The sequence below is a fragment of the Leguminivora glycinivorella genome, chromosome 1 (genome assembly GCF_023078275.1).
Source record: "Leguminivora glycinivorella isolate SPB_JAAS2020 chromosome 1, LegGlyc_1.1, whole genome shotgun sequence".
Lineage (NCBI taxonomy): Eukaryota > Metazoa > Arthropoda > Insecta > Lepidoptera > Tortricidae > Leguminivora > Leguminivora glycinivorella.
In genome coordinates, this window is record NC_062971.1 from 30,181,572 (window position 1) to 30,194,697 (window position 13,126).

Genomic DNA, 13,126 nt, shown 5'->3' on the forward strand with positions numbered 1-13,126 from the left:
TCGCTATAGTGAGGGGAAAAGTTTTGTGTTACACTCGGGTGCAAATGTATTTTACTCCTCGTGTGTTAAAAAACTCGCAAGTTCAGGATTCTATTCTCGAACCACTCGCTTCGCTCGTGGTTGGTCGCCACACTCGGCGTTAAAATACAACTTTGCCCCCTTGTATAACAAATAACTATTTTTCTGCTTAACAAAGTCGCTGTCTGTCCTGTAGTTTTAGAAGTACACAGCGAATATTGATGTGTTTTTTTTAATAGACAGAGTCAAGTGGTTCAATAGGAAACGATACCCGTGTGAAGCCGGTTCGGGCTGCTAGTTTTTTGTAAAGGTGCTTGTTGGTGGGTCAGCAACGCGCATGTAACACATTAACATAACATAACACTTCTGAAGTTGCAAGCTTCCATAGGCTAAGGAATAGGTGGGCCGCAAGTGTATTTACAACCAACGTAGTATAGAAAATTGGTGTCACTACTCTTTAATCTTCTTCATTTTGTAGAAACACAGTTTTCACCTAATAATTCCAGTGAGTCTAATGCAGCAACTTTCGTAATTTGGCAGTCTCGTATTCTGGAAAATGTCTTACCTACTTTATTTATTATTTATTTATTTATTTAAACTTTATTGCACAATTTAAAAAAAAGTACAAATGGCGGACTTAATGCTAGCAAGCATTCTCTACCAGTCAACCATGGGCTAAACCTATTTAATGTTTATTTTTTCGTTTGTGAGGTAGGAACACCGACACAATTCACAACTCTATTTACGAGTAAATTCAATACATTTTTAGTTATTAATATTTTTTGTTAGAGCAACGACAGTATTTAAGTGGAAATATGTAGTTAAATATTGTAGGTTAGGGATCAATTAAAATTCAGGTAAATAATTGATATTCACGATTGGTGGATAGAACATCAGAAATGTAATTATATTTATTGAATCATATGTTACACAATGTTGTTTGTAAATAAGGCAATGCGTTGATACCTACATTATTCCTTTTTAAATGTATTTAAGAAAAATAATATCAACTTAATTAGAAATCCACTTCTTAATGAATTCTTTTACGTATTTCCTTTTTTCTTTCATATCAGCTGGTTCCTTATATATTTCAACAAGTATGCCGCAATGAGAACTAGCGTTGCTCATGACGACGGGCGCCTCGGGCCCCAGGGCTGTCTGCACCCCGATGCTGTGCCACGGGTCCATGTCCCCGTGCGTGAATACCACCTTGCTCACCTTCGGACTCAACCCACCGTACATTTTATTCGTCTTCGTAACACCCTCGTCAATTCTCTTCTCGATGTCTCCTTCCACTAAACCTTTGCAATGTTTGAACCAATACTCTAAAGGACTCCAGTGAACGAAAGGCTGCTTTTCCGATGACGTTGTTTGTAAGTAACCAAACTCATTGCAATATTGATACGTCCACGCCATATCATTATGGTTGTCCAATTTCAAACAAGATTCAAGAGTCATACACGTTGGTTTACCATTATCTTGTACATTGAGATTTGAAGAGTTGTCAAATGTCAGCTTTTTAGTAGGTTCATAATTATCACAAACTTGTTTAACATTGTACACCTGGCCATACTGCGCTGCAGATTTCACGCTACCATATAATAAATCAAAAAGACATCGCTGTTTTTCTAATTTGGTCAAATCTTCATATGGGCAAATATTGAACTCTTCTTTTATCTTTTCAATTCCATCACTGCTTTTCAATAATTCTTCAACATGTTTAAATTTCTTCTCGATATTTTGCAGACAGTTTTTGGTTCCGTATTTAGCAAAAGTCTGTCGAACAACGTCTAAATAGTCATGAAAATCTTTCTTGGCAAGGACGGGAGCGCTGCTGGCGATGGCCGCGTCCACCATGTGCGGGTACAGCTCCCGCATCCACGCCGCCAGGTTGCCCGCGTACGACCCGCCGACCACCACCACTGGCGAGCTTGAAAACTTTGAATCAGATTTCAACTTCATTATTAAAAATGCTATGTCTGCTAGTGCTTGCTTAGAACTTAGATATTTGAAATATTTGATTTTATCGTCTTTAGGAATGTCTGGCAAACTCTCCCCGTAATACCTATGTTCCGTAGCGAACATTGCACCATTCGTCTCCTTGGCTAGTTGAGTTATTAACAAATTTGTATAGCTCCCTATGAATTTTCCATCTACTTCTCCTTCTCCGCCAATGTACACGTACGCGGGTCCATTTGGTTTCCAAAACTGAAAATTCTCGAAGTATCTCATTTTAAATGTTCTATTTTCATGTGGATCAAAATGATCTAATGGTTGCTCCATCATTTTTTCTTTCACCGCTTTCATATCGCCTTCGGTCAAGCTTAGCTTTAGATGTTTCAAGTTTCCATTGGTTTTGAACCCAATTACAGCTAGGGTCAATGAAAGTAAAATGATCACTTGCAGGTATTTCATATTCGACAATATTTTAAACTTACCTGCTTCAAAGTAAACGTAACAGTGGTAGTGTTCTGCAACTTGTCTGGATATATACCTAATCCATAAGTACGTAATACCTACTTATCTAAGCATTCCTAAATAAAAGTGAATAATAATAAAGCTATGAATGTCAAAAACACTTAGGATTCTTGTGTTAATTGTAACGATTAATATGTGGTTATCAATTACACGTGTACAACGTGTGTGCAGCGAGTATACCTAATTACATTGTGAAATGTTTCCTTCATTATTTTAATTATATTTAAAACTACTTAAAATTGAACATGTTAGAAATCTTTTCGATACACATTTTTTTATAATGACTTATCGTTTAAATTATTTTCCATAAGGCTAAAAAATGGCATTTATGATTATTCTTAGACTTTGCGCTCAGCTTTAAATTCATTTATGTACTTTTCGTTAATTCGATTAAAAATAGATATTAAAACCATAATATATCACTAATATCCCACCACTATCCTCCATTGTGCACTAAGTTAAAGCCAGACCAGAAATATAATAATATGACTACGCGCCATGTTGCGGAATTTCATAAGAACTATTTTCTTCATACAATACTGAACTGTCACTCCATACATCAGAATAACAGCGCCCTCCTGACAATAGTCATTATATTTCTGGTCAGGCTTTAGATGTATCGTAGTTCTATTATATTTAATGGTAGGCATTTTTCTTTAGTATTTTATTACAGATTACAGATACTTTTATCTATATATCAATTATGAACATAACAGTGAGTTTAATGCTATGGAGATCTTCTTCTCGTAGCGATGGTTTCTTACTCTTTTTTTTAAATAAGCGATGAAAATACTCACAATAATCCGCACAACCAATAAATCGCAAGTAAAATTCGTAACGTTTCATTTATACTGACAAACACAAATAAAACGGGAAATTATTTATATTTCGATATAACGTCGACAAAAACGTCGCTGTTTAAAACAAATTAATTACCACACAAGTGCCTTTCATTTTACGCTAAGTAGTACCTTTCAATTTATGCCTGTAATTTGATGCATTCAACTCAAAACAAGGCATTTTGAGTTGTAAATTAATATTTTTTTATCAATGTTGTTTTATCGTAAGTTGATAAAATGGGACACAAGATTTTCACTGCAATGTCACAATTTCGTTTTCTTTCAAACCTTTAATTGTCAAAAGTGCTATTGAAACTGGAGCAATCTCATGTGCTCTCCCCGTGTGCCGTACAAACGTGAGTTAACATAATTACCTAAATATGCGTATAAATAAAATAATAATACACAGCGTCGCTTCTTATATTTTTTTCCCGGTTAATAGTTTAGTTTAGTTTAGTTTAGTTTTATTTATTTCATAATGATAAATTACATTATAAATTATGCTATGTTAACCTATACGAATTTACATTATGATCGTCAATATAATTATTTCACATGCATTCATTCAATTGTATAATATCAATAAAAATAATCAAAACAAAAAGAGTTAACATAAAAACGAATTCAAACTAAATAATATAAAATAATATGCCTATATGTATTTAGAATAAATATTCCATGTGTTTGAGTAAAAAATTAGGCGCAGTCTTGTATTTTTATTTAAAAAATCTGAAGTGTAAGTCTGTATTCCATCCCAGATTCTCATTTCAGCACAGAAGTGGCTCAAAGGAATCGATATAGCTCAGATATAGCCTCGGGTCTTGACATAATACAATTGCTATTACTTTAGAATCAAATGTAGGAGGATAGCATCTAATCTCGCGAACGTATCTGCTATCGGAAATTGAAACGGGATAAAAATTGTGCAATATTGCCTGCGTACCACCTGACTGCTGCTGCAGTTCGAGGTTGAGCCTATAGACTAGTAAACGAAGTATTTTATTTATTTATTTAAACTTTATTGCACAAAGTAAACATTTAAGAACAAAAACCTCTACTGAATCCTTTATTTATATTAAGTATATAAGAAAGGAAAAGACAAGAAAGTCGCGTCCGTATATTTCATATTTGTTCACGATCATTATTCTTGATTGACATTGTCATATGAAGTGTGTATAATATTTAAGTTACAATCACGTAGCGTAGCTAAGAGCAGTAAAATCATTAATAGAAAACACTGCCCATCAATTTGATGGAGATATATATATATTTTTTTTTTTAGATAGCCCGTTTATGTGTCCCACTGCTGGGCAAAGGCCTCTCCCCGTGATTTCCATAGCTCCCGTTGGTGTGCTATTTCTGGCCAATTAGTCATGAAGGTGTCAAAGTCGTCCCGCCATCTCCGTCTGGGCCTTCCACGTCCGCGCTTAATTTGAGGCATCCACTTGGTGGCTATGCTGGCCCACCTATCCGGGTGCATGCGACAAACGTGGCCTGCCCAGTCCCACTTTAGTCTGGCGGTCTACATCAGCTATTCGTGTTTTGGAGCGCAGTGTAGTGTTTCGGATGCGATCCATCCTAGTAACACCTAAAATACTGCGCTCCATTGCTCGTTGGCAAACCTTCAATTTGGACTTCTGACCCTCGGTGAATGACCACGTTTGGGCACCGTAGGTGAGGACAGGCAGAATACACATGTCAACGAGTTTGCGCTTCAGTGACATTGGAAGGTCGCCCTTCATTAGCTCTTTCATGGACCAGTAGCTCTTCCATGCATTTTGAACTCGGCGCTCAACTTCCTTGTCTTGCCGATCGTTGAAAGAGACTAACTGGCCCAAGTAGATATACTCGTTGACGTATTGTATAGTCTGCCCGTCTACCTTTACCCCAAGTTTCGTGCTATTAGTCATCACCTGGGTCTTTGCGCGATTCATTTGAAGTCCAACTTGAAGGCTCGCGTCGCTCAGGTCTTGGAGCATTTGCTGAAGTTCTGTGGCGGAGGAAGCAAAAAGAACAATGTCGTCGGCAAAACGAAGGTTTGACAACCTCTTATTACCGACGACTATTCCCTTTTCCTCCCATATAAACATTTGAAATTGCCGCTTTATCTACAGAAAAAGCATCGATTATATTATATATATTTAAAGGGTAACTTGCTGTAGGTTGCATATTTATGCATTACTCACCCTGCGATTTTTCATATTACCTCAAACTTTAACCAGACCAAGGTTTTAGTGCTAAGAACCCATAAAACTAGTAATTATATACGTAAGTTTGATCCCAACTGCCAGAGCATAATTAGTTAAAAAATAAAAATTGAACAGCAATATATTGCGTGCACCGTGCACCTAAGTATTTGACATCTCGAAGACGCAGAACTAGTTGACAGTACGTCGTCAGCTAATAGCATTCATTGCGTGCTGAATTATTTTGTAAGATAAAATAAAAGTAGGTATAGTTTTTTAATTAAATCCTATGAAAATAATTATGTTTGTAATATGGGCTTATACTAAATCTTTAAATATAAGGTAATATCAAAAATACACCATGTATAATAATATAGTTAGAGCCACTTGCACCAACGAATATGAAGGGTTAACCTACCATTTTATATGGATATTGACAGTTGACAGCCCACTAACCCTGAGTTAAGTGGTTGGTGCAAGTGGGCCTTAGCGACAACTTGGGTTGATTTCGTAGACGATAGTGTATTTTACATCAGTGACCGATAATACAAAGTAATAGATACTGCTACGCACAAGATGCCTGCTACGAATGTAAACGTCAGTTGGATTCAGGTGGCTTCGTTGACTGGTTTACAGGACACATTAGGAATGCTTTATTTATTGAAGCGAAATGTTTGGTCGCCAGGGGATGTTATTGAATTTTAGAATATGAAATCTCATGCAATCTCAAGGAGTTTATCGACATTGAAATAATAAGTAGTACAGTCAACATTCCAGCAAGTTTCTTACATCTTGCACCGTTTACTTTTCACGTTCAAAGATATATTTTACAATCTGTGTAGGCAAAGCCTGACCAGAAATGACTACGCGCCATGTTGCGGAATTTCATTAGAACTATTTTCTTCATACTAAACTGAACTGTTACTCTATACATCAGAATAACAGCGCCCTCCTGACAATAGTCTTATAGAGTGTAACAAAAATGGTGGTGATCCGTTTAAGGGCGTACTCAGTATCGTATTCTTATCAGAAAAAAGTAGAAGAAAATTTTTTTTTCGCTAAAAAAATTTTCACTTTTGTATGAGCCGGGCCGCGCGAATCGGTCGAATCTCCATACAAAGATAAAAAAAATTTTTGCGAAAAAAAATTTTTATCCTACTTTTTCCTGATGAGAATACGATACTGAATACGCCCTTAAACGGATCACCACCATTTTTGTTACACCCTGTATACTCTGTCAAATAAGTCTGTCAGTAAATAAGAACAAAGAAAACTATATGCATCCTTTTCTTTAGGGTGTTAGAGAAAAGGGTACCTATAGTTTTCTTTGTTCTTATTTACTGACAGACTTTTTTGACAGAGTATATTTCGGGTCAGGCTTTAAATAACTTTTCTACACATGCATATAATATAGAGAGAACGTTGAAAACTTTTAGACACAAAATACGATGGTACAAAATGTTATGTTTGCACCACTATTTACATCGATGCTATGCATTTGACGATATAAATTCATTTTACCAAATTGAAAAATACGAGAGCCTAGTTTTAAACAAAGTATCAGATTTGTAGCGTAAAAAAAATACTAATTTATGGAACGCGGCATAGACGCGCGTTGTCAACTGGGCATGCAATAAGTCCGCGTTATTGCTGGGTAAATGACACGACGAGAGGGTAATCCGGCCTCCCAAGTGCCATTGTGCTGCGCTCGGCTCCCACAATAGGCGGAGTGACCCCATTGCAGTTGTGGTTCTGGGCGAATTTTGTTTTTGGACCTAGCCGGAGTGATAATCAGTCACACTCGGCAGCGTATCGTAGTGATCTCCATGGCTCTTCGACCGGCTTAGCCGAATGATAATCATCAACGCTAGACGCCGATCGAAACGTAGTCTGACTGTTTCACCAATTAAGAGATTATCTACGATAATGATATTATACCGAGCCAGTTGCGTCTCGTTCGCCACGAATCGTAAACGATTGTCGCTTAACAGACTTTTGTAATACTAACAACTCTAGACGGGAGCGAGACGGAAGCAAACAACTTTACACGATCAACATCTTCAATTGTCAGACTCAATCAAAGAATGTCATATAATATATATTTTTGTATAAAAAAATGTTTCAACATTGGGAATGCATTTCTTTTAAGCGCGGTGTGTGGTACTCGCATCTCAATTTTCCTCCCGTAGCGTAGAGACAGTAGCTCTCGACGCTTAGACCGGTCGTCAAAATAATTCTAAATTAAAGATGACATGTACCTAGTACAAAAGTAAATAATTAGGTTGTCTATTGTTTGCCCGACAGTCATTTAACATAATATTCATTTGCCCGAATCTAACTTGCCTGAATTTCATTTGCCCGAATGATTTGTTTACCATAAAAATCATATGACATACTCGTTGTTTATCCGAATATTACCTTCCATAATCATACAATGCCGTACTATTTGTTAGCCATATTATTAAGTGCAATAATATGGTTTCATAGAATATTCAAACGCCATAAGCAATTATTGCCATATTAATTGTTGCCCATATTATTACCTAACCTAACCTACTTTCTGATAGCAGTTTCATTTTCCAGGGGTCACAGTTCTAACCTAACCTAACCTACTTTTCCAGCAGTTTCATTCTCCAGGGGTCACAGTTCTAACCTAACCTAACCTACTTTCTGATAGCAGTTTCATTTTCCAGGGGTCGCAGTTCTAACCTAACCTAACCTACTGTCTGATAGTATTTTCATTTTCCGGGGGGTCACAGTTCTAACCTAACCTAACCTACTTTACAAGCAGTTTCCTTTTCCAGAGGTTCACAGTTCTAACCTAACCTAACCTACTTTCTGATAGCAGTTTCATTTTCCAGGGGGTCACAGTTCTAACCTAACCTACTTTCTGATAGCAGTTTCATTCTCTAGTCCTTCTAGTACCTATTATAGTAGTTTTCGATTCTGCCAAAGCACATTATGGAAATTGACTTTTCTGGACGCTAATTTGTATGACAAATGATGGTATGGAATGTGGTACTTACGGATTTCGATGATTCTGACAAATGACATTATGGAAACTGACTTTATGGGAAACAAAGTTTCTGGCACTAGATTAATATAGTAAACAATGATTATGGCATAAGATGTTATGAGAAACAATATTATGATTGTTGAATAGGATGGCAAATAAAATTATGGCAAATGAAATTCTGGCAAATGGGGGTATCCCAAATAATTATATACCTACGGTTTAATTTTTCTTTCGTATCGAATTTACACATCGCATTTTATACAAATCTAAACGGTATGTTCATACAGGTATATTATTATGTTATAACGGTACATGTCTGTATGTGTACATTGGTCAGTGTGTGTAAACATAGTGTATGATAATATGTATTTTATCAGTAAAATGTTAGTCAATCTTTTGTTGACCATTGACGAATTTATTTGAATGAATTTATGAAATTGGAAAAGCAATTTTATTTGGTAAACTGTTTCTGTCGCCAAAACTGCGACTGTTTTATTAACCCCGACGCAAAAACGACGGGGTGTTACAAGTTTGACGTGTCTGTCTGTGTGTGTGTCTGTCTGTCCGTCTGTGTGTGTATCTGTCTGTCTGTGGCATCGTAGCTCCCGAACGGATGAACCGATTTGGATTTAGTTTTTTATGTCTAAAAGCTGAGTAATTATTTAGATATTTTCCAGTTTTTAATGTTAGTATATATGTTTATACCGTTGGTGAATTTCGTTGGCAGGTGAAAGTGTGTGAAAATGCAGGTGCAGTTACCTATTTGAGATTATTCTGAAATAATATTCAGACCAGTGATCACTGTTTTGAAGGTGAAAGACCATTTTCGGTATTAGCCCCAACTACTAGTACCGACTTTGCGAACTAGTGCCGAAAAAAAACACCAAATATTCTGAAAAAAACGTTTATAATGTTAGGTATTAGCTCTTTACCGGCGTAGTGGCTACGAGGTAGTAAATCCTAAATACAACCCATAAAAGTTAACTGTTCACGGTTCCGTAATCATTAATCAACTAAGAGCGTTTTTAATTTCACTGTGACCGTTTGTCTGTTTAAATATGTAGGTCTGAAAGAAATAAAAAAATTGATCGCTTTTTTTTACCGAGCCATGGGTCAAAAAATGAAAAAATCGTAAAAGAAAAAACTTAGTAAGCACAATATTTGGGTCATTCTACTTTTTAGTGCAGGTTTTTGCACTGCTAAAAAAATGGGTTTTAAAAATTTTATCATCAGAGATAAATGAAGTAAATTAACTGTTTTTATGCGTAATTATATCCAGACAATTGAAATTAACTGCCAGCATCGAATTTTGTACATATTTCTTTCTGAAAATGAAGGTTTTGTAGACCAAGGTAGAAAAATCAAACCACTTTGTTACCAATCTAAATATTTTTATTGAGCAGCTTCAGTCACTCATTACAAACAAACAATTAACAAAACGTATTTTAGGAACATAAATCTTTCTCTTCCATAACTATAATAAGAAATTATCATTAATTAAGTCATTTATAAATCACATTAAATGACAACTGTGTTACCGTTGTGCACTTTTGTTTACAAAGATTTGACATAAAATGTATATATGTAAAAATATCTTAACAACGTATTTAACATTGATATTAAAAAATACTATCTTGCATCTGATATCTGTAATGTAGCTTATTATGCCAATTGTACAACTCAAATTGAAAAACCTATATTTATAATGGTAACACAGTTGTGCAACAGTAACAAAGTTGTTTCAATAGACAATTCTCTTCTCTACAAAAATAGCTAATCAGTCTCTTAGTTACCACAAAGGTTGAAGATAATAATTTAATCCTACTATTATATCCGTTTTACCAAAATCACAGCACTTATGCAGGTTGGATTACTTAAAAATTAATAAATAATTGCAGTCATTGTTCAAACACTTCCAGAGGATTAGGGAATTCGTAGTATTCGCGTTTCCCTTTAAAAATCTTTTTCGGTGCAGAAACCACTTCAACAATGTTATCATAAGGTTCACAACTAGTGTCTGTTTCGACCGCTTTAAAAAGTTTGCCAGTATCATTTACACCTCTGTAAAACATAAATTGTATGATGCTAAACTAAGTCTTTGACGAGGCGTTTTGTTTTGTGGTACCTGTCTAGAGCCTTTTTTCTTGCTTCCTCATCTTTAACAGGGTCTAATTTTCGCTTGTTTCGGTACCGACGTTGTTTTTCGGCTGGTGTTAGCGACATGATCTTCTGTAAAAGATAAAAACATGGCATTACAGTACTAATTTTACCGTCAGTAATTAAAGTAAGTCAGCAAACAAATGTGAAATTGTTAAAATATAAACCAATATTAGGTCGATACGAAAAAATCAACTTAAATAAAATTAGAAAGAATCAGTGACAGAGTATACTTACAACTGCGTTACCATTTTTACAACTGCGTTACCACAGCGTAACAAAGTGGGCCGGTAACACAGTTGTAAAATAACATGATGCTACTTGATATTTACGAAATTACCATATAATTTGCAAATCCAACAATAGAATACAATTCAGTGACATAAATGCCACGTATCAATAGTTAAAACATAACGTAAAAGTTCTGATACTTACCTTTTCGCCGGGTAACAAAGTGCACACCAAATAAACACACGCGTCTTGATTCACAACATGGCGGCGATTGAGTGGCGGCACGCGGCTTACTGCCATTCCCCTCCACCCCGCTCTTGTAATGCCCAACCTACCCAATCGAGCCGACCAGTGACGGTACAGTGACATCTAACGATTTTTTTGAGAAAATACCAGTAACACAGTAGTACCGTATTTCACTTCTTCCTTAGGGACAAAACTAAAGTAATTATTTTGAAAAAAAATAAAGCTTTTAAAAATATATGGGGTCTACATAAAAAACGCAAACATATTAAATAAACTTAATAAATTTTTGAAGCATAGGACTACACTGTAAGAAGAATACTTTTTTTGGTTAAGTTAGTCCGCGTATTGGGTCGGGGACACTTTGCAATACTATGGAAAACAACTATGTTACCATAAAATTCCACTATGTTACCCTAAATTATCTTAAAATAGGCAAAATATTCAAATATAAATGTTAACAGAAGTTAAGGAAATATTACGGAAGTTTCATGTGTTGCGCAATTTTTTTTTATTTCATTAAGAAAATGGCAGATCGACATTTTTTTGTCTGGGGGACACAAAAAACTGCACTAAAAAGTAGAATGACCCAATTTAAAAAAGCCGTAAATCCTAAAATAGGTAGGTAATAATAATATGTAAATTAACAAATCGAATCGTTTCATTCTTTCTAAATGTTATTTTATACCTAGTCAGTACATAGCCATGCAGGGCAATAGTTACTTAGCTGATTTTTTTATCTCGCAATATACTCCAACAAACTTGAATTTTATCGTAAAACAAAAATTTCAAGATTATGCCTCGCGGCCGGCTGCTGCTCTCGAGACAAGATTCTCAATTTTCGCTCCAATATAAAATTTAAATATTTCTCGTGTTGGAAATTTTCCTATGAAATCAAATTTCTTTCAATGTTGCCATTCCCCCAACGTTCAAGAACGATTCAAAAGTTCCATGTAAGATTCGAACAAACTTTGATAGGTATACAACTTGTTCTGACATTCCCCTATTGTATTCAACTGCAATAGTGTACGTGTACACAACCAAACAAGTTTGTTGCTGGAAAAGGCGCAAAATTCAAATCTTCTATTATATGATACCAAGAACGATTTAATACTGGACTGACAAAGCCCATACAAAAAAGCGTACCTAATCCTAATACCACTGGAATGTGGGGTTTTTAAGCTTAAAGCTTGATGGCGCTGGAAGTGGCTAAAATCATATTTTTCCCAAATATTTTTGCGTGTTCTTAAGTTTTTTACGAATAAATGACATATTTATTTACCTATGTACAAAAAAATCGAGGTACGATTCTTAGTATGAAGTATGTAAATCCTATATAAATAATAAATAAATAAATATTATTGGACATTCTTACACAGATTGACTGAGGCCCACGGAAGGCTCAAGAAGGCTTGTGTTGTGGGTACTCAGACAATGATATATATGTCGGAGACAGACCGGATATTGGCACGGACAGTCAATTATAGCGCAGCGCGCGAAGAGTTGCAGCTGGACAGCTGACGTCACAACCAACCAGTTGTCCACCCAACCAGTTGTTGTCCCCACTTCGTGCGCTAGGACGGAGCCGGGATACCTGAGACCCAACACTCTCTGGCGGACCACGCTAGAGACAAGAAGTCTTAGAGCCTCCTCGGAACTGTCCACGCTATAATTGTTCTAAACCAAGTTGTTTACCTATCAGCTATTGTAAAATTTAAAGTGTGTAAAATAAATCGTTGATTACTATCGTCTTCGTCTCAATCCTCGATGACCCAGCAACGCCCCGATGTCTGAAAATGGTGCCAATCCTGACCTGTCCCCGACATCAGAAGGTGGGATCACATCGAGGCAAAGAGACGCAAAATAATTGCACCGGAACGGAAGTGCCGCCATATTGGCAATTTCTCGAAGCGCAAAATCAACAAATGAGCGCCCTTATCGAGACACTGAAAAGTTCG

At 36.0% G+C, this 13,126-nt stretch overlaps 2 protein-coding genes across 2 annotated transcripts; both read right to left on the minus strand.

The window, feature by feature from the left end:
* Positions 1 to 896: 896 nt before the first annotated feature.
* On the minus strand, positions 897 to 2,466 carry LOC125231826 (putative serine protease K12H4.7). Its single transcript, XM_048137408.1, has one exon. The coding sequence runs from the start codon at positions 2,431 to 2,433 to the stop codon at positions 1,030 to 1,032; it is 1,404 nt and encodes a 467-aa protein (XP_047993365.1). The 5' UTR covers positions 2,434 to 2,466; the 3' UTR covers positions 897 to 1,029.
* A 7,815-nt stretch (positions 2,467 to 10,281) lies between these two features.
* On the minus strand, positions 10,282 to 11,345 carry LOC125233828. Its single transcript, XM_048139962.1, has 2 exons — positions 11,130 to 11,345; positions 10,282 to 10,766 (listed from the first exon to the last, which is right to left on the minus strand). The coding sequence occupies exons 1-2, from the start codon at positions 11,292 to 11,294 to the stop codon at positions 10,623 to 10,625; spliced, it is 309 nt and encodes a 102-aa protein (XP_047995919.1). The 5' UTR covers positions 11,295 to 11,345; the 3' UTR covers positions 10,282 to 10,622.
* Positions 11,346 to 13,126: the final 1,781 nt, after the last annotated feature.

Bases quoted from the DNA above. Each gene is read 5' to 3' on its own strand.
- LOC125231826 (XM_048137408.1), bottom strand. From the start codon at position 2,433: ATGAAATACCTGCAAGTGATCATTTTACTTTCATTGACCCTAGCTGTA.
- LOC125233828 (XM_048139962.1), bottom strand. From the start codon at position 11,294: ATGTCACTGTACCGTCACTGGTCGGCTCGATTGGGTAGGTTGGGCATT. The intron at 10,767-11,129 runs GTAAGTATCAGA...TATCTTTTACAG, and splicing joins CTTTGTTACCCGGCGAAAAG to AAGATCATGTCGCTAACACC.